The sequence below is a fragment of the Bombus impatiens genome, unplaced genomic scaffold (genome assembly GCF_000188095.3).
Source record: "Bombus impatiens unplaced genomic scaffold, BIMP_2.2 scf_0320, whole genome shotgun sequence".
Classification (NCBI taxonomy): domain Eukaryota; kingdom Metazoa; phylum Arthropoda; class Insecta; order Hymenoptera; family Apidae; genus Bombus; species Bombus impatiens.
The window spans coordinates 1,480,003-1,505,565 of record NT_176739.1 but is presented as its reverse complement, the minus strand read 5'-3'; the positions used below and the strand labels follow the sequence as shown (position 1 = coordinate 1,505,565).

The 25,563-nt window shown below is 39.7% G+C and overlaps 2 protein-coding genes and 1 long non-coding RNA gene across 7 annotated transcripts in view; all 3 read left to right on the top strand.

Moving 5' to 3' along the window:
- LOC100745535 overlaps nucleotides 1-25,187 on the top strand; it is a 56,849-nt gene extending 31,662 nt beyond the window's left edge. Inside the window, exons 2-14 of one of the 5 annotated variants that reach the window (XM_033320596.1) lie at nucleotides 2,321-2,577; nucleotides 3,275-3,667; nucleotides 4,310-4,566; nucleotides 5,237-5,348; nucleotides 14,963-15,117; nucleotides 15,319-15,369; nucleotides 15,798-16,069; nucleotides 18,615-18,764; nucleotides 21,878-21,928; nucleotides 23,322-23,498; nucleotides 23,651-23,900; nucleotides 24,290-24,473; nucleotides 24,856-25,187. In XM_033320596.1, coding sequence (XP_033176487.1) covers nucleotides 2,321-2,577; nucleotides 3,275-3,667; nucleotides 4,310-4,566; nucleotides 5,237-5,348; nucleotides 14,963-15,117; nucleotides 15,319-15,369; nucleotides 15,798-16,069; nucleotides 18,615-18,764; nucleotides 21,878-21,928; nucleotides 23,322-23,498; nucleotides 23,651-23,900; nucleotides 24,290-24,473; nucleotides 24,856-25,002 — 2,456 coding nt within the window. In that variant the 3' untranslated portion in view covers nucleotides 25,003-25,187. The remainder of the gene's footprint in view (nucleotides 1-2,320; nucleotides 2,578-3,274; nucleotides 3,668-4,309; nucleotides 4,567-5,236; nucleotides 5,349-14,962; nucleotides 15,118-15,318; nucleotides 15,370-15,797; nucleotides 16,070-18,614; nucleotides 18,765-21,877; nucleotides 21,929-23,321; nucleotides 23,499-23,650; nucleotides 23,901-24,289; nucleotides 24,474-24,855) is intronic. The other 4 variants (XM_033320597.1, XM_033320598.1, XM_012385288.3 and 1 more) reach the window with 4 other exon arrangements.
- On the top strand, nucleotides 6,610-10,586 carry LOC117151631. The gene is made up of 3 exons (XR_004461697.1): nucleotides 6,610-8,434; nucleotides 8,653-8,770; nucleotides 8,845-10,586. It is a non-coding gene; the product is annotated as an uncharacterized LOC117151631 (long non-coding RNA).
- A 20-nt stretch (nucleotides 25,188-25,207) lies between the features above and the next one.
- Nucleotides 25,208-25,563, top strand: part of LOC105680730 — a 1,753-nt gene continuing 1,397 nt past the window's right edge. Inside the window, exon 1 of the mRNA XM_012385292.3 lies at nucleotides 25,208-25,563. Coding sequence (XP_012240715.1) covers nucleotides 25,240-25,563 — 324 coding nt within the window. The 5' untranslated portion in view covers nucleotides 25,208-25,239.

Here is a 25,563-nt window from a genome sequence, read left to right as displayed (position 1 = left end):
ATGCAATATGTGATATGTGAGATAACATGAGACACGTCAGAACGAGGTATTATTGTCGAAATATTTCGCAGGTGCAGTTAAAACAAACGTAATGTCAGCAATGATATCGAAGATTTCGATATTAAAGTATCGAAATTCGATTGACATCTGCCACGATCGCAAGTCGGTGAAATGTTAAAATAGATTTTTAGGGAAACTGAACGTATACCACTTGTGTCGAATCTAATCGTTAACTACGTAACATGTAACCGTGGTAATTGAACTGTTTTACGATCGGATGTTTCAATTACGCAATTGTACAATCTGACATAACCTAAAAATCGCCATCTATGATTCTATTCCCTACATAAAGTACAAGATATGACTAATTTTCAGCCATTTGACGATAGAATACCATAGTTGCTTTGTTTCCTAAATTAGCTGATATGTAAAAAATTCTAATTTGGTAATTCGTTTATAAATGTCTGCTGGTGTAAAGGTACCACGATATCCGGTGTTCCGTCAAGTCCGTCAGAAAGATAAAAATTTCGATCGATTTTACGTCAGAGACAGGAAACTCTGCCAATTCCCTTGGCCAAGTTGCGTCTATGTTACGTCGAGGATTTGACCACGCGAAATGCGTATTTATTTTCGGATTTCGTGCATCATGAAACAGCCTGTATATCCGGCTAAAAGTGGCCGTCATACGTCAACGAGCCACGCGATCGTTGCACGCGTAAATATTTAGTCGATGCACGCGAAATGCCTTTTTTATTATCACGGATTCCTAAAATCGTCGTTTCTGGAATTCTTCGAATGTCATCCACTAATATCATGTAATAGCAAATTCTCCTAATGTGCCTCTAAGCTTAGCTAACTCCAATACCAGATCCATCTTATCTATCAGTCATCAAATTTGGCTACCATTAATCTTAATCCTTAGAAATTACCTAGAATTGGTATTCGTGTAATATTCACCGCAAATACGCTTATCTCTAACGAGCTAAAAACATTGAACCCTAATACTAACCTGCTACTAACCTCCAAATTTCTGGTCGAATTAGGCACTACCTTCTGTACTATTAGCACCGAAACCTTGAAATCGCGTAGCTTTGTTATTCACCTAATATTCGCTGTAGATCCAACTAGGCCTTGCTGATGATCCCTAAAATTCACCGAACCCTACTCTAAATCCCCTAAACTCACGTAGCCCATTAGTCTAATTGACGCTTAGTGCCATTATAGGCGATAACGTACCGGTTGATGGATCTCGTTAATTTTTAATGAAGCAGCCTCGCGTTAACGTACGATCAACACACTGGCCATTATCGTTATAATTAACGAGCTGATCGATTTATCCCACGATTCTCTAATTGTTCTTCGTGGTCTACTATTTTTGAACAACTCTACCACGGTTGGCACGAGGGAGGATTATTTCACTCGGAAACATATTTCAGCTTCCTACATAGCAAATTTGACAAGTGCGAAGAACAAGAGCTAAGACAAATTGATACAAATGTGTGAGTATCGATGAAACGCCTTGGCACCAAAATTTCAATGATATCGAGAAACCGACCCAATCCCTTTGGTCTATGAACAGCTTAATTCTGTAAGAAGTTCAAAATCGAATGTCAAGATGCTGAAGCTTAAGATGTTGAAAGAAATAATTCTACCCAACTATATCTTTGGCGCACAATGCGTCCTTTGTGCCACATTTACTCGCTGCTGGTAATTGTTTATTGATACAAGAGCGGCCGGCCAGTTCTTGTTGAAATATTTGAAGAGAACTCGACGCCTCGTGTATCCTGTACCGCGGAACTCGATCTGTGTCTGACATTACGCACCCTCTCGTCTGTCTACGCTTTCATGCAACCACCATCGAACAACCAGGGCCTTCGACACACTCGTCCAAACGTTTTAAACAAACGTCCCATTTAATTAATCGAACGGTAGCTTCGTACAGATTGAAACGTCGCTGGCCGAAACTGATTTGTCTGTGGAAGATATAGAGACAGGCTATCGATCAATTTACTATTTACTTTTCCCATTTTGTTCCAAGTGTTATAGATAACTCTGTAGTCTCGTTCAAAGATCTAGCCATTCTATGTGTAACCATAATGGTATTGAGCGACTTGAGGACTTCGATATTAGGTTAGGTGATTTTACATCTTCAAAACTGGCTGCAATTCTAGAAACTCGGCATTTGGTCCACGCGCGATTCTACAGACTCGACGTTAGTTCTAAATGATCCTAGAAACTGAAGGTCATTAGAGATCTTACAACTGTTACCAAATCGAAGCCTGTAGTTAAGTATGTTCCTAACCTAACTTATGTTCCACAGTGTCAGAGTTCGCGCAGGAGCTGGGCGCGGCAATGGAAAGCCACTCGGCAACCGTACGACGTCTTGTCGACGAGTTTCGCAGCCGATCCGGAGACACCAGAGTTGATTCCGGCGGAATGCGTCGAGTTTGGGAAAGTTTACTGCGCCAGGTGCAATCAGATGCAGAAGCTCACTTGGATCTGGCCGCGGTTCTCCAACAGCAGCTGTCTAGGCCCACCTTGGAGGCCAGCTTCCACCGAAAACTTCAGTCCAGAAAGGTAATTCGCTTCAGATTTCTGCATCTACGAAAATCGAACGAGCCCTTGATAGCGAAACTTTGTTCAAAATCCATGGCATGTGCTACAAATGTGGCGAAAAGTGGTTTAAGTTTGAAGGGAGAAATTGTCGTGCGATATAGTCAAAATAAGATAAGGCACCTGAATGTCTTTGACGACGTCGATAACGTGAGAATCTTCCAAAGAAATTGCACGTGGGCGTCGTTTGCCTGCTTCGAGATTGCTTCCAGCTCAATGTGATCGTCGTATCGCGTGCGGTATCAAGGGCTTCCTCCGAAAGCAGATAAAAGTTGCCAATACAACTGCTTTGAGCATTTCCTTAACGGACCTCGGTGTATCTGAAAATTGAGATTTACGATCGATCCAGAGCTGAGCGCAATGCAGATTTGAAGCTTTAGGATGATGCCACCAAACCTACCTCTTACCCCAACCTAACCGAAACTTGATTCGAATTTTTCATTCTTAACAAATCTATTAATCTCGAGTAATTGGGTAACCAGTATCGATTTTCAGAGGCCTGTTACGATCGAAAATCCACTGCGGCTTGACAAAATCCCAACTGAAAACTATTCCACCTGAACCGAGATTTAGCCCTAATCCTAAAACCATAATTACAGGAGAAGTCTGGTAGCATAAAGGAGAAAGAGGATGATAAAACCAAGGAAATTCCATATTGCAGGTGTTTGCTCATCGCGAGGCCTACGAGCAGGTGGTGGCGAAGACCGAGGAGAAGCTGCAGCGTGCCCGCGCGGATTACAAACGCGCCTACGCCTCTCTCTTAATGATAGATGGCGGGAGTGAGCAGGAACTGAAACGCGCCTACTACGAGGCGCACAATGCGTACGTTCTTCAATTGAAAGCCACGAATGCCATCACGGAACGGTACCAGTCACAGTGCCTGCCTAGTCTGCTCGGTGAAATAGCGGAAGTATATGAGGAGTTATGTGGATTGGCTTGCAAATGCGTGGCTGGAATATCGGAGGCAGCCGCAGAGAGGGCTGGGGATCAGGCGAAACGTTATCAAGCGGTAGCGAAAGAGGCTCAAGTCATAACACCGCTAAATGATTTGCAAGTACGTCGGATTGACTATATTTCCCAAGTCTTCCTTTATCTATCCTCGTTTATGAGCCTTGACTCAATTGTTTGCGTACTGTGAGTGGCGGAATGAAGAGGGCAAGGGAGGGAATCCTATCAGTCGGCAGAACCGAATTAGGGTTGTGACGAGCTTGCCAGTCAGCCAGGCGTAAAGCTGTTAAATCCTCCTATTTGTGAGAGTTCTACATGCTCGGTTGAGATTAGGATTCTTAGCTTCAGACGACAGGGAACTGTAGGGATATTATTCCGTTTCTGGTGTTGCTTCTTAAGAGGAATAGTTTTGGGAAAACTAAGGCATGCGATTTTTAGAAATACAGGGAATGGGTTTGTTGTTTTTACAAATACACGAGAAGGGGAAAAGAAAGCAAAAGGCGATGGCCAGAGACAGAAATCGGATCTATATTTAGAGCACATAGATCGTGTCTATATTTGGCAAAACATGCAACGATGGGATTTATAATTATCATTTATCAGCAGAGCTTGCAGTAGATTATTCTATGATCATCCTATCCCACAGAAATAGAGAAAAGATTCAGGTATCAAGAATTAATGATCACCCTATTACAGATATAACTTCGAGCGGTTATTCCACCTATTAAGACCAGAATTTTGTGTCTAGATTCTGGCACGGAGCCTATCAGCCACCGCGACCCCATCGAAGAAGCCCTCCAGGCGTCTGTTCGTGGCGCCAGGTCCGCCAGAACAAATACCCATGGAGAGAATCAGTCAAATACCGTCGCTGAGGGACGAACTAGCACCGACAGGAACCAGTACTCTGCCCCTGATGGAGGATTTACGACGAGAGCACGATAGCCTAGCTCAAGAGATCACGCGACTCCAGGACGCCTTGGATACGTTGATCCGCATGCAACGAAAGTGCGTTAACTTATCCACCCAGAACAAATATTTAGAAGTTAATAAACTACTCTGCGAATGTGCGAATCTCCTGGCTTAAGTGGATACGGTTTTCAATGAGTTAGAAGAGGTAGAGAGCCAAAGTAGGTGATCCAATCTTGGTCGGTTAGACGTTCAACGTTGGGTCTTCCCAGATGCAACGTAGATACGTTAATCTATCGATTCAAATACGAGATTTATAATTCAATAGACCATATCACAATCGTGTGAACCTGATGACACGAATAGATAAGATTACAAGGGACAGAGTGGCAAAATGGGCAGCCCCAAATCTTAGTAATCAAACGTTAAATGTAGGGTCTTGTAGCAGTCTAGGATTTAGGATTTGAGGAAAAGTAATTTCACAATATTGCCAGTGCTGGCATTGAGAAGAAGGTACGATCGATAACGTGGAGCTCCAGCAAAATATAGAACCGCGAATAGAAATGATTAATGTCTGACAAAAGAATTCGGTCTAATTACCTCTCGTTCCGCTTTTCGGTGGCTGGTTCAATTTATTAAAGGTAAACACGTTACAAAGGGCCACGGTTCTCGAGTGCTGGTATTTCCAGCTTACAACACTCGACACGTTCGCGGGTTTAATTCCACGAAGCCCGAGAATCGCTAAACGGTTTCCTTTCTTTAATTGCAGGAGCGCTGAAAGCAATCTTTACACAAAAGTAGCCGAGCTCCAGGAAGACATCTCTATGAAGCGTTTCGAGCTAGGGGAGGCACAACTATACCTCGCAGCCGTGCAAGCACAGGTATTTCAATTGATATTATTTTGTAGCAAACATTCTGGTAAACCTGATAATTATCTTCAAACCTATGTTCGATGGTTCTCTCTGTTCCTTTAGCGTGGAAATTTTAACGAAACATTCGCTTTGAAAAAGGTTAGTGAAGCTACAGACATTTGTGAGGTAACTTTTCTAGCAGTGCTGTTTCAGGACAATATAACAACCAAAATTTAGATACTCAGCTTTACTTTATCACGATAATTTATTAATTCTTCCGTTTACGAAAAACAATTACTCGTTAGAAAGTAGAAATCAGAAAAATATTCTTGAAAAGTAATATTTTCGATGGACGAGTGATGTAATATGTAAGATGCTTGAAAATTTGTGAAAATGTTCCTTACATTTATATCACTTTCCCTTAAGAATCTCAACCTATCGCGTTTCTCATTTGCTCAGTAATTTTAACTTTCAGTAACCTTTTTTTCGTTTTTTTTTTTTTCTAAACTATTTAAATGAACCGTCGCAAGATCGATAGCAGAAAAAACGGAGACCTATTAGTGACTATCGAAAGTTTGCTCGCAAATTGCTGCACTTCAGTGCTGCCAACATAAAGTTCCTATCGAGAGAAACCGTATCAGAAGTTCCGTGCACTCGGATTAAAAACTTGCTACTTCCATAGCGAACCAGTGTCGTTTTCTTGTTTAGAAAACCGCGGCAGGGGTCGCGGAAAGTTTTTTCATTCGTGACAGAAAAGTTTCTGTGTTCCTGCTATGACAGGAATCAGATATGTGTATCCTGTATGTGTGCGTGTTCGAGCGTACAGGAATCGTTTGACGACCTAGAAATTGGATTTGCGATGGATCCCCGAGGAAACATCCATCGTAGAAAAGAAAAATCACCGATTTCACGCTACTGTTCCCTTACACCGGAGGTTTCTTTAGATCCGGCAGTTTCTTTGTTGGTGATTCCATTCAGGCCGTGAAATCCTCTGATGCTCCTACCTACAGTTATACATACATTAGCATAAAAAATTTTTCAATCACAAAATCTGGTTACCTTCCATGGTTGAAAATTCAAAGTAATTCGGTATTGTTAGATCATATTTTTAATAAGCTTCCTAATTTCGCTAATTACAAATTTTATTATTCAACATCTTTAAATCCCAAAAACGTACGAATTTAATCCTTCAATTATTCCCAGGTGATATATAACAACATAACCTCCAATAAACTTCTTCATTTTTAAATTTAAACATCTTTAAATTCTAGAATATTTACTTATCAAGAAATAAAGTTTGATATTATTGTTCGAACGAAATTTTGTCTGAACCTAATCTCAACTGATCGAACCACGTATCAACGAACCAAATACCGAGAAAATTCTTCGAGTGATTCAAAGAAGATTCTACGCAGAGTCATCTGACGTGAATTCCTAACCTGAACCAATTTGTCATCGGCCAGCGAAAGAGCGCGAGCACCACGGTATCACAGATCAGCTGTCAGCAAAAGCATTATCCTCATCGGCAATCCAACCACCTAAACAGCCGGTCGAGTGGACGAGAACGACAAAGAAGAGCAATCCGTGACACTTTGTTCAGTGGGTCTTCAGACACAGTCGGTCGGAGAAATCTTACCGGGACAAAGGAACGTGTCGATCTCGGCCGCGAGAAAAAGAACTGGTCTCGCGGAGCATTCGTGGTTCTCGAGTCGAGTGGCTGAGCCGATTAAAATTAGCACGAGCCTCCCATTGTTCCCTTGCACGGGCCTCGAATAAGTACAATGCACCCTGTTTGTTCACCTGCACGTGCTGTCCCGCAGTTCCGTACCTCCTCTCGTACGATCCGCGCCAGATCGGCTGCCGTTAATAAGACGCCATATTGGAAACTGGTAATTGATTCTTCGATGTGAGTAGACAAAAGGAAAAAGTGTTGTTCTCAGCAGTTAATGCATATCGATCTCTTAATTTGATGGTCGGAATTACAAGTGTATTGCGATGAAACGAATATTGGTCGATACCAATATCATTGGCTATCGATGGCTATTAAACGGGCATTTTGAGGTTAAAATATTCAAGCGGAGGATATTAGATGGGAGATTTGTATATTGTTGTGGCATTTCGCAAAATTGAAATTAACGATGGTGTCAAATTATCAAGCCAATTGCTCTTCTAGTAATACTCTCTCATAAAGCATCATAACTTTATGATAATTCCATTAGAAAACTAGCACGACTGTTTCCACATTTTTACAGAAAGTAACCTATCCTAGGTAACCTAACCAAAATCAACCGAACCATCGTCATCGTCGTCAAACACTAACATTCGACTCGAAGTTTGAATTAGAAGATAGCAACGAGGTTATACGAGGGTAAAAGAAGCGAGAGAAAAATTTTTGAAATCAGCCGTGGCAGAAGATAAGGGACACAGAATCCTTTGTCGTCGAGCGAGACTCGGAAGACACGTGAGACAGACTTTCGCTCTGACTCGTATCCTGAAGGTAGCTACACATAAGAGCCGAGCTTTTCTCCGGTCAGTCATTTCCCGGAAAAGGGATGAATTATGGAGGGATAGGCGGCGAACGGTCGTGAAACGAGCGAGGTAGTCAAAGGCACGTAAATTTGCGATCGCCTTCTCTCGTGAAAATAACTTCGACACACGCGCGCTTCTAGAAACGCTCGCTTCAGCGAGTTCGAATGCCTCGACGCGCATCTGTCGATACTCGAATTCGCGAGAAAGTACGATCGCAACTTTTCAAACGTAGATACGTCAGAAATGATGAGAAATATGGGGAAAATGGGGCAGATTTGAAAGGACAAATTTTCCTCGGTGAATAGTAGAAATTATATAGGGTGTCTTTGACACGTGTAGCTATCTGTCGATATTTGAGCTGCGATCAGATTACAACCGAAGCTCTTCTAACGTACGTCTGTATGGCAAACGATGACAAATACGACTGTGAAGTGGAAGAACGATAAGGACGATGAGTAGTCAAAATCGAGAAAAAAAGGCGAATGATAAATTGACAAAAAATTGATGAAAATGCTAAAGAATGACAAAAGCTACGAGAACGATATGGAAGATAAGAATGGTGGAGGGAAACAAATTTACTATAAAAGGTAATAGAAATCGTACGGGTTATTTCGCGTAACTGAGACAGTAGCTTTTAGAATACAGTAACTACTTAACACAGTAACAGCCAGAAGAAGAAATTCTAACCTATAAATCTAGGTGTTTCAAAAACTTGAAGCTTTCCTTTATTTTCTCTTCGTATCTCTGTATTTGATTGTCCATAGGAGACACTTCAAATACGAAATTATGAGGAAATTTATTTCAGACGTGGAAACATGGCGGAATTTATGGCGCGAGATGCAAATTTGTCCGGTATGGTCTTAACTCAGATTAAACTCTAAGTCTCAGTCATCCTACGTCTAACGTGACTAATAAAAATCCAAGTAAAATTCCAGCTCGTATTAATCTACATAATCTACATTTACGTATTTGTATCTAATCCTTGATCTAATTTTAGACCCAACTAAATGTCCCTATGAAACTTCAAGCTCGACAGTAAACAGGATTTGTGAATGGGAAAACAGAGACAGAGGAAACACAATGGAGGAGGAAATCTGTTCTTCTTTTTTCTCTTGATAAGTGGGAGGCAGAGGCGTGAAGTATACAGCCCCATTCAATGACATTGGTTTGCATACGCCTTTGAAACCCTTTTTTGCATCTACCTTTCCATCGAATTCGTCGTCCTCGGCGAGAAGATTGGCCTGATTCAAGCGTTCCACACGAGCATTCGCTAAATTCCACAATACGACGTGTCCTGATCCTTCGACTGGCACGCCAAGGATGACTGAATACCTAAATGTAGGCTGATCCGCACTCCATTACCTCCTAAAATAGCAGCCTCTGTGACGTTGCCAACTTTTTGCCGCAACGAGCATTTAGGCTTCACGTGAATCTGAATAATTGTCTGCCAACCTGAATATCGATAGCAAAGGGCGATCAATGATATAGTAGTTGATCCTTGCTTATAGCCTAGTATTAATATTCTTTGTAAAAATATTCCAGACAATTTGTAAAACTTAGACTACCGATCTGTTAGCTGATGAGAGCTACTGGTAAACGTCTTCGGTAACAAAGATGGTGCTATAGTCATGCTCGTAGAACACGAGAATTGGCCACGTAGTCAGGAAGATTATAGATTGAGGGAAGGTCGTTTAACCGGTGCTTTCACCACCAGGGGATCGATATCGTGGCCGAGTCTTGCTGAAATTTTCAGCAAGACACGTCCTAATGGACCTGTCAGCGGCCACCAGATACCAGTGTCTATGGAACAGGCTAGATATCGATAATTGCCCGCTTCGATCCATCCTAGCAATTTCCTTTGCATTAGGCTTCTACCCTAGCCTCGATCACTTTGTCAAGACGATGAAGGAAGCTTGTGTTTTTTTATCTATCAGAGATTTAGAGGCTAATTTAAAGAAGATGTTGCATGAAAGAGAGCGATAAAGAAGAAGAGAAGGTACTTAAATTTAGATTTCTTATCTGAGCGACAGGATTTCAACTTTATTAGCCACGTAGAGAGAATTTTACAGACAATTGTGCTCTGTACAAAATGATTTTGACACGAATTTTTAGATTAATACATCCAGCGGGATGGTATATCTTCCTTTTTCATTTTCTTCTTCATGTTTCTGTTTTTTTTTTTTTTTTGTTTTCTAGCGGAACGTTGAATCGGAAATGGTCCTTCAAATATTCAAAAAGTATGCCCGATTGATATGGAGCTGCGATTAAACGATAAAAGTTGCTGCAGTTCTTTGAAAACGATTCAATTTAGCCTGCACTTCTGCAGGTTAAAATATTTAAGGCTATTTCGATTCCTAGCAATTTCTCCATGTAACGTAACGTTCTCCATGTAATGTAACCAGTAGTTAAATAGAAATCTCATTGGAGTGAGAAAATTACTTGGTGTATCTTCAGAAATCAAAGAATATCGCCCCAATTGTAGCAACCAAACAAAGATCTGTCGATTATCTTGATTAATCAAAGTGGAGGTTAAAATATTTTTCAAATATTTTTTATCTGGAAGGGCAAATCATTAGAATTGTTTCTCTAACTCTCGAGCACTCAAAATTCTTCTAGAAATTGAGAAATTATGCTGACCCAAAGTTGAGAAACCTCTGTCAACAATGAGATCAAAAAATGTTTCTTCAACTGGCAACATCGTTTCAAGTGGCTTGCCTATCTTGTCCAAAATTGCTATCAATGAAAGAATCAAAATGATAATATTTTAAGAGAATGAATTTTTAAATTAATTTAACAGATTGATGAATTTATTTATTTTCTTTTTAGATTAATTTAATGATATTTTACAATTAAGAGAATTACTGCGAGTGCTTGCAGATACTGAAAAATCCTATTCCATTCAATTCCATCGACTTATTCAAACTTGTATAATTATCAACATTCCCCTGCAATATTGAGAAATTGTCTCAATTAAAAAATCAAAAAGTTGTGTGAAAGATGAGAAAGTGGCACCTGAGTTAATGGAGTCAAGCCAAGTCCTTCCAAATACTTCAACTAAAAATTTTAACTGAGTAATTAAGAACCATAACAACTTGGGCACTTGTACGGAATTTTTAAGAACTGTTTTAACGAGAAGTCCAAAGTATTCGAGAAGTTAGAAGGAATCGAAATTGATCTGTCTGATTATCAAAATTTATCCAATTCGTCTAAAACGCTTCCCACAAACCGACGAATCCTCTGTAGATGGAACATACGAAATATCGAAAGCAAAATGCTTGTTGTAACGTTTATTGGATAAATCAATTGTGCTGGGATTTCGTTTCTTAAATTACCTTCGCAAAAGTACGAATTTGCACGAACGTGCGCAGTCTATCAGCGGCTAAATAAAATAAAATGTAAAAGATACAGCTGAAAAGCAAATTTCATAGAACAGTTCACGTCTAGAAAATAAAAACCGAATACAGACGCATGTCAAACTGCGATAAACCATGGCAAAACGCTGATGACTAAATGAAATAAAATCCGAAAAATATAAATCATAGAAAGAGAGGCTATCGATAGAAGCATACACAGATATAAAACGTAGATAACTTGCAACTGGCATACAATCATACACTCGACGTACAACTCGTAATGGAAAACCAAGCAAACTAAAAAGAACAATTATCAGATAGGAAAACCGGACATGCGTAAACAAATGCATGTCAAACAGTAATAAACCGGCATAAAGAGAAACTGATAACAGATAGCAAAGAACAATTCCCAAATGCGAGATAAAAATCGGATACGCGTAAACTGACGCGCTCCAAATTGCCATAAATCGATGCAAAGGACCGACAACCGAATACAATAAACTGAGTAGAGTAAAACGTAAAATAAAACAATGTAGGTACAAAGGTAGACAGCTTGCAAATTACACGTGGCCATGGGCTGCAGACGAAACAGGTTCCAAAGGACAGTTGACAGATAGGGAACGAAAACCGGATACGCGTAAACAGACACGCGCTGCGTTGCCTAACGCGTCGCCCGGATAAATAGGGGCGCGCAATCGCGCGACATGCGCCCTCACAACTGGGTCACCATCCGACAGCCGCCGTCTGAAAATCCATTCCTGGCCTCGAGTTCGCTCTCCTAGGTCAGGGTGGCAGGAGGAGCCTGACTAGTCCTCGCGAAAATGGGCTGGACAACGCTGCGCACACAAGTCGTTAGTATCCCCCTTGAAACACCTGGACGAGACACCTGGCCCCTTTCGCTTTCTATCGCGAATCCAGGTCACAGACATCAGATCCGTGCAGCCAGACAGTGATCGAGCCATTATTCGTGGCGCAGTGTGCTTTCGCGCTGGTGAATCCTCGCGTTCCTGACTCCAGATAGCTCGCATCCGTTGCTATGCGGCTCCACTGCGGTCGTTTCCGGTTCTTCTTGCCTCACAAAGTCTGTACACATTGTGTCTAGTGGTATTTGACGTGAATGTGTGCCTGGAATGATGGTTCTACGAAAATTAGCGACAAACGCAGGTCTATGAGAAAGTTAGGTCAGCTGCTGGTAGGAGCAGCTGGTGCATGGTGTTTTGACACGTGACACACGATATTTGCAGGCGTCGAGACGCGTGTCCGTGATCAGGACACACACGTGGGGGACACTTTTTGCCGCACGTGCTTGGGATTAAACGTGGTCGAATGATTTTCGTTAGGGGAGTGTCGTTCCTTGCTTGACAGAATGGACTCTTCGTGGCGTATTTTGATGTCGATACCGGGGGTTTTGCGGGCATTCGCAAGTGTGTACAGAGTAGTCGGGAATTGATTAAGAAGAATTGTTTATGCGATGGCTTTTACCGTTGTTTTGTCAAACTAGATTCCCCGATATTTAACACTTTCGCGTGTATTAAAAAGTTGCTGGAAAAATCGTGCGTCGTCGTTGCACGTTGCAATTGTATTGCCTGATGAGATGTAGTTGCGTAACGTTTGTTCTCTGATAAATGCACAGTAGCACAGACGCAACTGTTGCGTCTATATCTGTACACGTTTGAATAAAATATTTTTAGAAGAAGAAAAGAGAGGCGACTATAGGAAATGCGTTGAGATATTATTTGACTCTGCTACGTGCATATTTCCTGTGTCAATCTTGCCTTCGTTTCTGGCAAATCCATTTTACAAATCTTGCAAATCTAATTTTACAATTCCATACGTAAAAATATCTGTACTTTTTAACAGCGAACGTGTTAAATACCTAGTGTCTTGACTTTTGTAAATGTCCCTGATTTTGCTTCTTTCGTTATTTACTTTTTGTATTATTTTCGTGCTGTCCAGTCGTAGATTGCAGACTATTGAGTAACGTATCGCGGAATAATGCAGAGTACAGTTTGACTTGATGGTCGATGCTCCTTCAGTGTCTTTATGAATGAAGCCCCCACAGTATACTCGGTGCACGATATAGCGATAGGTACAATGGTCTGTTTGGGATCGATAGGAATCTCGGTTGCCGTAATATCGTACTATCGATGGCCTAATTTTAATTAACAATTATTTCCGGCAGACCTTGCCTCGAATTAGCAAATTTGTTAATTATGAAATATTAACCACTGTTGGACACTGTTGTTGGCAATTAAATGTCCAATAATTATAATCAACGCTATTTCACTTTTAAACAATAGATTGATGGAAGAACAATAATATTTGTTTATATTTGTTAAGAGACTGTTTATTAAAAATTGCGATTTTTCTAATTGGAAGCAAAAGCTACCCTGCAGCTAGAATAAACATTAGTTTGCCACGCTTTTGATCTCTTATATATTTCTGAATATTTAGATATTTTACATTTTGCATATTAATGAACATACGCTGAATATGCATGTTGTTTTCCATATTCATACATCCTGCGCATTTTTGTATCTTTCAATTTTCACATAAATCCATCAAAATTGGCAATTTATTTAGTTAATAATAAAATATTATTAAAATAATGGAATATTAAAATCGAATGATACAATTGAAATAGCTTTGCGAAATGGTGATAATAATTGGAAAATAAGTCGGTACATGTGTGTTACGATAAGCAATAATCAGGTGTCCTGGATAGAATCCAATTAATAGCGGGCAGAGCCGTTGCATTAAAACGGTTCTGGCTTCCTCTTTCGTTGGATATCTATTTACCAGACGGTCGTGCACGAGTTGTTTGCCGGCTCGTGCAGAAACTCGACTATTTCCATTGTCATCGCACTGTCATACCATAGGAAACAGAACTTTCTGAAAAGTTTTCCGATATCCCTGTGTTCAATGGCACAATAACAAGACTTCTATCGTTCGGTTTATATCTTTCATTATTGCCACAGTTTTGAAACGAAGTGGTAGAGGTAAATTGAAAAGAGTTGCTTTAAAGAAACACAATTTTCTATTATCTCGTTACTATATTTGTTAGGATAGAAAATAATTGAATTAATGGGAAAAATTTAAAGAAAAAAATTCGCTGAATATATTATATTTACAATGTAGAAAATATTAGTTTGATTTATTGGAAAAATACTTGTACGTTATCTAGCGAGCTACTGCAAGAATCTAAAAAAGATTCTAAAAGTCATAAATCAGATTAAAGAAATATAATTTTTTAGTTATTTCGTTAATTAGAAATGAAAGATTGGAAAGATGAATTTTAAAAAAAATTTGTCTACTTTGAGGTTCTAGAAAATATTTCTTAATGTATACAAGATACAAAAATTATCTTTGTCCGCATATTTTTAATTTTGATTACTTTTCATTACTGCAATTTAAAAAGGAACTAGAAAGTTTCAAGAAATACAACTTAGAAGCGCAGGAATCAATTTTTCCACTGAAGCATCAGAGCGTCAAAGTTCCAAGAAACACTGTGACCATTTTCTTTCTTCGTTAGATTATATCGTTTCCCATTCTAAAAAGGTATCTAATTCGTTAATGGAAGTTAATTAGTGTAATTACTTAATTCCATAATGGCGTCGGTGATCATTTCAAAAATAATTGCAAAAGAGATAAAGGGAGATCGTTAGGGAATTTTCAAGTGCTAGGGGAAAATTGGATTCTGTTAAAAAATGGTCCAAGTCTGCCAGAGCAGATATTACATGTGACGTTCGTTTCAATTTGCAGAAGGAGCTGTTCGGGGCTGGAGAAGCCGGCCAACCGGATGGGGTGAGCAGCCGGAAGATGTCGAATGGCTCGACCGGAAGTACCAAGCACAAATGGTTGAAAGCGTTCAAGAGTTTGAAAACCAGCTCCCCGACGACTCCGCCATCAACCGACAAGTCAGTAACTATTCGATGAAAATGGACTTTAAACGACGAATGCTTCGAATATCTTCTTCCTTCTCGCCTATTTTATTTTTTGTTTTCATTGGTTTCTTTTTTTTTTCTTTTCTTTTTTTTTAGATAACATGTTTTGTTAAAGTGTGTTGGTTGTGTTTGAATAACCAAAATTGTTGTTTTGTCAATGCTTCACTAACACAGAGGGAAACAGGCGATGTACCATGCTGTTTCTACAGTCGTCGCCATGTCTAGGTGAGTTTGTCACTAGAAAGTCACTAGATATTCGTTCAACTTGGTTAATGATTAATTCAACAACGAGGTAAATTTGTTTCCTGCTCTTTCATTAACATATATATATATATATATATATATATATATATATATCTTATAATATATTAGCAATACAATTTTTAATAATTTTACAAAGAAATTGTATTGAAGATATATTCCTTTATTTGGTGATAATGAAATACACCATTTGGTCCGTTCTTTTAAATCATAGTACTCTACAAAATTCCAGAAATTTCCTAAAACCTTCTTATATTTCTACGCATCTGACAAATCTTCCTTAAAGATACCATTAACGAGATAAACACGCTACATTAAATATATGACACATGAAATATACAAAAGAGAAGAAGAAGGTTGAAGAAGCAATTACAAAGTGCAACTTGTTCCAGGAAAAGTTTGGAGTCCGAGGGAGGCCACTCTTGGCGCGAGTACACTTATCGAAAAATCACTCCCTGCGATGCGTGTGGCCAGGTGTTACGTGGCCATAGCCGCCAGGGCGTCAGGTGTCGTGGCTGCAAAGCAAACGCTCACACCGACTGCATCAACCTGGTGCAGCCCGTCATGTGTCCGAGCCTGGCGCCTAAAAAGAGCGGAGGGATTCCCCTTCTTCGTCGACAGAAGACTCAGACTCAAGTGGACGACACCGCGGCCGCAGAGTACAGTAAGTACTCGCCAGTTTGAGAATGTGATTGTGTCAAATCTTGTTCGCATGAAATGAAATAAAATCTGATGCAACGAATTTGCGCGCTCAACTTCGAAGCGTTTGGAAAGAAAATTGTACATTTTATTTTCCGACGATAGAACTACAAACTAAAATTTAAAAAATTGTTCCGTTTTCATGCAAAAGTGTAATTGATTTTCTTATCCCCTTTCTCTCTCTCTCTCTCTCTCTCTCTCTATCTCTCTCTCTTTCTTTCTTTCTCTCTCGTTGTCGCGGATGATCGATGCTCTAAGAAATGAGACGAATCTATTCTTAACCGAATCTTTGACACCCTTAGAAGTAGCAAGTTTATCTTCGACCAATTTGATGACAATCTCGCTATGACACCAAGTCTATTCCCTGTGGTTCGTCATTTTCATATTGGAAATTTGAGGCAGATTCCTTTGTATTAGGGCGAAAGGTTTGCAGGAGGAAAGAAAATTGAACTGCAGGGATGAGGGAGATGATCGATCCGGGATTGGAGCCAGCCGGATGAAACAGATTGCGTGAAATTGATGAATCACTATACTGAAATTTAAGCCTGATGGCCTGGAATTTAATTCTGGATCAATCTCGGTGCTGCAGTTCGACATGCCAGCTTGTTCGAAAGTTTAGTTTCTCACTTTGGGATTCTAATTGGTAAAATAAATTGCTGGATCCAAAGTACCAGGGTCAGAATAGTTTGTGCATGGACAGTTTCATTAGATAAGAGTATCGATCGATCCATAAACTAAAACAAAGAAAAAGATGCGAAAGGAAACGAAGGATCAAATTTTTCACCAAGCTCTGCTCCTCATCTTCTCACCTTGATCGAATTCCCTGAACGCGATTCATCGACATGCAAGGCACGAAAAGGCTCAGAGATCATGGTATGCATCACAGCCCATCGCGATTAACAAATTAATCGGATCATTCACCCTTCAACCTTCTTTCTTCCTCTTCGCGTCCCTTGATCGCCTGAACAGGCTACAAGAAAAAGGAAAAACTCTTTCTCTATGGTGTAACTCGGTGTTTCGTGTGGCTCGGTGTCGTTCAGAGTCACTGAAGCTGAAAAGTCGATCGCTCGGAGACTCTTTAAGTTCCATTAGCTGCCAGCTAAGATGGAAGCTTTCAGGTTAGAGAAGTAGTCTTAAAAATGAATTAGGGAAGATTCTGGTAGGTTTTTCATATGATTTCACATAAAATGATATATTTGTTTAAATTAGTTTCCTTCTTAACACTGTGACAACTGGAGAGGTGACACCAGTGCCATGTTAGTGTCAATTACTAGTACACACAATATACATATTTATCTGTTAATGCAGTCAGTCAGTTAGGTAGGTAGTCGTTATTTATTATTTAGATTTGGAAAGAATTGCTTCTGAAGGGCTTGCATCTAATTTTAGATAGGAATCGTATCTTTAGTTACGTTGTTTTATCTTAAACAACATGACAAATGACGATGCAACACTAGTGCCATATATGTCAACTGTTGGTGTACATAACATTAGTCTGTTCAATTATTTGTTATTTATTATCATATGTATATTTATTACTCGTTTTGTTTAGCAAATATTCAGAGTCACTGAATCTTCCTATAAATACAAGAAAAACCATATTTTTTAATTCTTGATACAAAGAACACTGAGCGTAGTGTTGAAACGATGGATTTGTTTGAAAGGTGTCAAAAATTATTGGGAGATTCCCTGGCTTAATCTCCTGTTAAGCGATCGCTTGTTACGTGCTCTTAATCCTTTCAACCTGATTTACTTCAATTGACGTCACTGTCAACCCATCCTCCGAACGATCGATGCCAATTTTGTTATCCGCTGTGCAGCCAGTAATGTTGCAAATTGACTTTGAATGATTTCAACCTGAATTATGCCACTGATGGAGATAGATTCTGGCTGCCCTTTAAATCTCCTATTTCCTACGATCTCCACTGAATTCTTTTCCAATCTCTAAGTGTAAGTTTCTTCTTCGATAATGGGCTTTCTATTGTTCGGTACATGAAACTGGACGAATGTGGTCGGTGGCTCTGAACAAATGACACTAAAACACACTATCAGTGTACAATAATAAAGTTCAACTCTTGATGAGAAGTATGGCTACCATGAACAGGTGTCTTTAAAATTGACCAATCTTACTGTTCTAAGTACTCGCTCCTGCTATCTGTAGCTCCTTCTTCTTAACAGCTTCTCAATTCTATACAAAAAGATACTATTTCCATTTTACTAAATATCTAAACAAATACAACAAACTCCATTATATATCAATAAGCGAAACTATTCATATGGCAAGTAAATAAATATAATAAATTAAATTACAACTAATTAATAAGTTAGAAAGGACCAACTAAAGACACTTGTTGCCCAAGGGGCGTCTGCTTCGAGTCATAAAGTTGAGGGCAAAGGAAAGGAAAGTGAACCAAGTAAAAAAAAAAAAAAAATAAAAGTACTGAAAAGAAAGCACCTCGTGTGATGTCTCTCTGCTTTTGCATTGCTATCTGTCTATCTCGTGTGAGCAGACGTGGACGCCATATACCAGGTGCTGAAGCAGGCAGGCGAGATCCGTGGAAACTCGACAAACTCACCACCTACGCCTCCCACAGCAGATCATCCTCCAGCACCTTCGTCAGCGAGGGCTTCCTCCCACCCTTGTTCCTCGTCCACCTCTGGTAAGGCACAGCACCAATTCCTCTTGACCTTGAAGCAGAGCCTCCCTATAGGAAAAGTATAATTCCTCTGTTTCTTGAAATCTGTGACTGGAGTGCTCTTCAGGTGCATTCTACTGTGCAAAGATAATTGCTGACAAATTACTCAAGTTGTTGAAGCTTGGTCGACCCAGTGAATCGTAGATTCTGAAAGTTTCTGGTAACGTAGAGGAAATTTATGGGTATGTGAGAGCGTAGGAGTTAGAAATGAGTCAGATAGCTGAAAGAAGTAAATACTCCCATTTAGAACATTTATTGTATGTGTTAGAGTAGTTGATGTAGTTTTGTGCTATAAAGTATATTAGAGAAATCACTGTATGTTAGACTAAAGTTATTCTATTTCATATCATGCTTAATTTATTACAAACTAAAATGGAAAAGATGTTTAAAAATAGAAACAAAAACAAAATTCCTTTCCAGTATTCAGTACAGTATTCTGCTAACTTCAATCCATTTCACTTAAAAGAGTCTTACAAAGGTTTCTTCCTTCTTGAGGTCTTCGTTAAATGTCAAGTATATGCTGCTTCCTCTGAGAGAAGATCTGAAGTAAAACTTGGCACCTGTGCCAAGAGAAAAATGTATTAAAGGTACTTCGAACATGAGGGAAGCTATTGATTTCAGTTAAAGTTCAGCAAATATATTTTATATGAAAGCATTAGATGATTAAGAAGAGTAAGATGCAATCCTGAAGCGACTTCATCAAGTTTATGCATCTGCTAGAGCAACCTCTGCTTCAAGGTGGCACTTTACCCTGTTCTCTCTTTTTATTCTTTTAATCAACAGAAATATACTCTTCTTTAGGGACATGACTCGTAACTTTTGCCTCTTTTTTCTTTTTATCTATCCAGTATTTTCTCTGTCTCTCTTTCTACTTCTTCCCCTGCTTCATCTTCATTCTTCCTCGTTACACGCGCGCCATCTGTACTGTTTTTATCGTACTATTCGGGATTCCCCGCATGCACTGATGGATCTAGCCCATCGTCATCACTTTTCCGAGATCATCGACTTTGCGTTACGGATTTTTCAATCTCTCGATTTTTTAACTGAAATATTTTTGGAATTTTGTAAAAATCGTGAAAATCGTTTAAAATGGATAAATTGTTGTTGGTGTTACCTCAATGATAATTACAGTGTGAATATTTCTTAAAAATTTATCATTTTCTATAAACGTGAAAGAATTTTTCAAATATTTTTGCAAAATATTTTGCAAATATTTTTGTTATTTTATCATCGTGCAATGTGTCCTACGTGAATTTTCGTCGATCGTTTATCTTGGAAAAAAATTGGGGAAAGAAGGATCGCTTTAAGAGTTCTCGATAAGGCGGGAAGTTTAAGTTTCACCACGAGGCCTCCTACGGACGAAGAGAGAAACGTTTGCCCGCTTTCTGTCCCCCAACTTCAAGTAACGAAGAAATCACAAACAGACGATCTTCGATTCTTGAACGAGTAACTTTGACAGTTCCATTAAAAAAATAAAAACAAAAAATAACTAATCCGATCAAAAGTCCCAAATCGCTTGAAACGTCCTCAAAGGAACAGCAGTCATTATCGCTAATTCCCTAGTCTCCGAAATCGCAAACGTAACGTAATAATCGACTTTAGCGTCAATGTTAAAAAAAACTAACCAATTTCATCATGGAGCCTAAACGCGCAATTCCAATCGATTCCATGGCGAAACAAACAAATCATCTAAGGGAGAAAGAGGTGAAATCTTCAAATATCGCGGTAACAGATAGGGAAAGCATCGATAACGGCGCCACTAGCGCTGGACGGGGAAATCCCACGGAATTGCACCTACTAACGACTAAAACCAGCCTCGAAAGTGAGACTAAATTAAACAGTGCTTGTACTAAGAGAGAAAGAGCTACAATTGGAGTGGAAAGCGCGTGAGAAAACATATCAAGGCGAAATCATCTCGGAATCGTTGCAATTCCATTGACCAGGACGGGGCAGCGGTGGATCAATGTCGGGAACCAGACCATTCGGGCAGCCACTGGTGTTGATGACCCAAGAGAAACCTTCGACCTCTTCGCAAAGGACACCCGAACGTTCTTACCATGGCTCCAACAAAAAACGATGACCTTTGAACTGGACGCGCGTCGCTTAAGCGATCTGCGTTTCGAAAAAAATGGATTTAAAGCTTCTAGGAACTGAAATCTAGCGACTCGTGATCTATAATTACTAGTTGTGGACTGTGGAGTAGGTTTTAGATGGTGAAACGCTCGTGAACGGGCTGAAAACGTGGAATTGCTAGGGTATGGGGATGGAATTGCGATTGTGAAAATCCAATGGGTGAAATTGATGTGTGCGGTTCTCGTTTATATATCGTGACGTGATACGTGTACGTGTTAATCGCTGGAATTGCTGAAGTTGCGCGACATTGAAATATACAACTTCGAAGTATAAATCGATTGGTTTCAGTTTTGTGTGAAATTAGAGAGACAGTTTGAAATTGTCGGGGAATCGAAGGTGAAATTGCTCGATCCTGTTTCAAGGAAAGCGAATATCGATCAACTTTTATGTATGCAATTCTGTTTTTCCGAGTACCTTTGTTTACGCACGAATCGAAGAAGTTTGCTGGAATTGCGCTAAAGTGAACGAACGTTGGAATTGCGTACAAAGTTCTCTTCATTTAACTTATACAACTTGTTTGCGCCTAAATTTTTTCCGTGTAAGGACTGGAACAACGCTTGGAATTGACAATATGTAGAGTATAAAATTGTAAATTTATTGTTCATCCATTCAACCAGCATTTGACGAAGGAGTTGATCATTTATTTCTGCGAACCCACCCACAGTCGCTCTTTTCCGTAGAATCGCAAGATTGGAAAGGTGGAATTGCTAATGCAAATTTCCCCGATTCAATAGTGAACAATTTTTTTATTTGAGTATCGTTGAAAAAGTAGTTGTAAATGAGAAATATTTTGAATTGCTGAATGGTATTGTTTAATTTTCTCGTTATAGAAACTTACAAACACTTTTTATTTTCGCCCAGTTTAAGTATGTAAGATATTTATTACTAAATTCAGCATGACCAAATAGCAGAAAAATCCCTATATTGGCGCCAATTATTCGCAGAATTTTTATCGTTTACGTACAGGTTGTGTCAAAAAAGACCGCGCCGTAAAGGTAAGGACTCACTACAAGATTACTTCAGAGTAATTTCCAATCACTTAAGTAACTATTATCTCAATTAGCCTAGTTCCCTTTGAAGATCAAAATGATTAACACGATTGTCGAATCTGGGATTGTTTTGTCACGAAATTCGAAAAAAACTACAACGAAAAAAAAAATGTATAATTATTCGAATCTGAGTTATTAAACATTGTTCCGCATTTTAATTTCCCAGCTTTCTTTCTCTAAGAGATTATCTCCTCAGAGAGAAAATCGAAAAGTACGAATCTTGAAAGTATGGTGAAAATGTGCACAAAAGTAGGGGAAGAACGGACATGAAGTAGGAAGTATTGCGCGAAAAACGAACTCGAAGTCAATGAAAAAGAAGAAAAATTAGTACAAGGGAGAAATCATGTAAATATTGTAAATAAAAATGTTCTCTCCTGCGATTTCCTATGCTTTCACTTCTTGATGCGCGAGTCGTGTCCCATTTTCTTTTTCTTTTTTTGCCTTTTTTACCTTTTTTTATCATTTTTGTTTTATTTTTTATATAAAATTATTTTCTGTGTTAAAAAGTATCGTATACTAGTTAAGTTTATCGCCTGGTGAGAGAAATACTTTCTTTGTGTGCATTCGTAATGTTACCGTATATCTATATGGTGTTCCTGTCTCGTTGTATGTGTTGATTTCCGGTCTCGACGTTGACGCCAAATGAGTACTTTTGTCAGAATGAAAATGTATGGAAACCTGTTGTCTCTATTGGGAATTGATTAAAAATTACGAGCCTCCACTTGCATATCTATGTGTACGTGTGCATATTGCAATTTTCTTGCACGCATATATCGACGTGTGGATTCGAATTTTGTTGAAAATCGTGTATTCTCCACTTTTTCGTTCTACACTGCTAACTGAATTTCCTTAAAAAATCTGAGATTCTGAAATTTCTTTCTTTTCTTTTTATAATTTTCTTTCACCTTGGTTTACTTTACTTTACCTTTTATTATTTTTTCCGAAATTAACACTTTCGTGAGAAAAAGAGATTGTCTCTGAATCGTAGAAACTTGTCAAGCTTGCTCTATCTCTACCTAAACTGCGTTTAATTTAAGAAAAAAAGCCGGGAGCTTTTCGCTGTAACGATACATCATTACAGCGAGCTTCGATGACAGATATAACCTCAAAAAGCGAGAAGGGTAGGTAGGTACATCTTGCTGACAAGATGTTCGTGTTTCTTCCTGCAAGCAAACTCTCTCTAACTTCTCTCTATTCTAACTATCCGCTTATAAACTAGAAAAAAGAAACGAGAAACAGAATGGAAAAATAACACTGCTTTGTAAAATGGCGTCAATGTCGAGCTACGAGCTAACCTCAAAGGCTAACTTGCTATAATCGCTCATTATGGAACATGAAGCGCCGCATAGTCCACAACGTAGACGCGAGAGACTGAATCTAAGGATGAAGAGTCTCAGCTTGGATTCTCCGGAGGGCACCGCTCACGTTCGACATCGTCCACGTGATTACTATACCGGCGGCCAAAGAGAGTCCACGCCACCCAGACATTCTGACAGTGGAAGCATCAACAGATTATGTGAGTATTGATCAATTACTGGATTTCCTTGATAGAAGAGATATGGCGAGATCATGAAATTAGTCAGACTTGAAAGTATAGCGCGGAGTTGGAGATAATTAGTCTCGAAAAGGTTAAAAATATCATTCATGGTTTGAACGACTCGATTGCAGCGCCATGTAGTCCAGGCCAGGGCCACAGTGTCCACAAGCACATTAGGGGGGCCATCAGGATGTCCAGCATGGAGCTGCCAGATGAAAATGAAAAATCGTACTCATCGGCGAGCACCTCTCCTTGCCCCTCGCCGCACACTAACAATCAGAATCACGCGAATCCACCTGGAAAACGTGTTCTACCTCCTAATAATTTATATGTGGTGCTGTACAACTTCGAAGCGCGACATCGGGACGAGTTGGACTTGAAGTAATCATTCAATGATAATCACTCAGTTAATAGACCGCGGTTGCTTATACGTTTCTATGCACTGAAGAATTTCGCCTACTAAATATCATCACGAATACTATACTTTGTATACCTTATATAATCGAAGATTGTTTAAAAGTTAAATAAGAATTACATAGAATAAGAATTTAAAAAATTAAAATAATTTGGGCGAGACCTGAGTTAGGACATAGAAAAGTAACTAGGATTGTTCAATCTGCTGTCTATTCGTCTTAGGGACTCTTTTCAATCTTTGATTTATTTTCATTCGTTTGCCTCTTGCTTAAGATGCGAGGATAGCAAATTGAACTGGGAAAAGAACAGGCCTCTTTGACGTGTCTACTAATAGTTGAAACCTAATCGTTTTGCAGAGCTGGCTACAAAGTGACAGTAATTGATAAATCAGAGAAGGACTGGTGGAAAGGGAAGTGTTTGGGAGGCCGAGTGGGTTACTTCCCCAGTGCATACGTTATGCGAGTGGAGTCTGGGCAGAAGACGCTTCAGGTCACTCGCAACTTACAATTAACTGACCAGATTACCCTACTACGTGACCAGGTATTCCTTTTATATATTATAAGGCACACAATTATGCTCAAAGTAACCTTCACGTTATTGTAATCCTTATTATTTTATTGTCAATCCTTTGTATACTTTTGTTTCAATGAGAACGAACCAAATCCGAGCCAAGATCGTTTTTAACAACTACAATACTACATGTATACTACGATAGCCCTAGGTATTTCAAAGTCTAGGGTCCTTCTCCTATTATGCACATACATGTCATGTTTTTCAAGTCAAATCCTACAATTTTATTCGCCCATTAATTGATAGGAATCTTGCCTTTGTCATGATGTATCATATGTTAAATACATGCACTTGATAATCCACCATAATACTGTATCATCAACGCAATCTATTTATGCGAACTCTTCCCTAGATCGTGATTCAGGTTGGCGAGGAGGTAGATGGCGTAGCGATGGTTCGTTGCGCCGCGGACGTGAGATCAGCGGACCACACGGGCAAAGAGGGCGAGGTGCTGTACAGGGAAACTCTGTGCCCCTTGAAGTATCTTCAGGAGGTGTGACAACAGCCTCGCCAACCAGGCGAGCGCCAGAATCGCGCGAACCTTCGCGAACGATTCTCCGCTTCAGCACGACGTAACGCGGTCGAGAAATACTACGATTGCCTACAGTGTGCCGAACAGTGTCGCCACGTGACCACTGTTGCCAACAACAACAATCCCAGCATCACTGCGATCAACAACAATAACCTAAAACTAGTGAAAAGCACGAAGAACAACAGTCTGGTCGCAAAAAGCACTATGGGCAATTATCGAGTGACCAATTCCATAAACTCTTCATCACTGAAGGAGAACGCTAAGATATTGGCTCGTTTGGACGAGACCAGAGTTCTCAAGAACACCAAAACCAGCAATTTAGCCAGGTCGACGAAGACCCAGCCGTTGCCTCTGACCCCAGCCAAGAAGAGATCTTCCCTGGCTCGTCCAGTTCGAGTTCACGACTCCTTCGCTCAACCTAGAAAGCTGTTGCCTATGAACTATGCCTTCCAGACCTTACAGAAGGCCAGCGAGTCCACGTACGAAGAGGACGACTACAAGGAGACCGGCTGGCCTATCCGGCTGAGA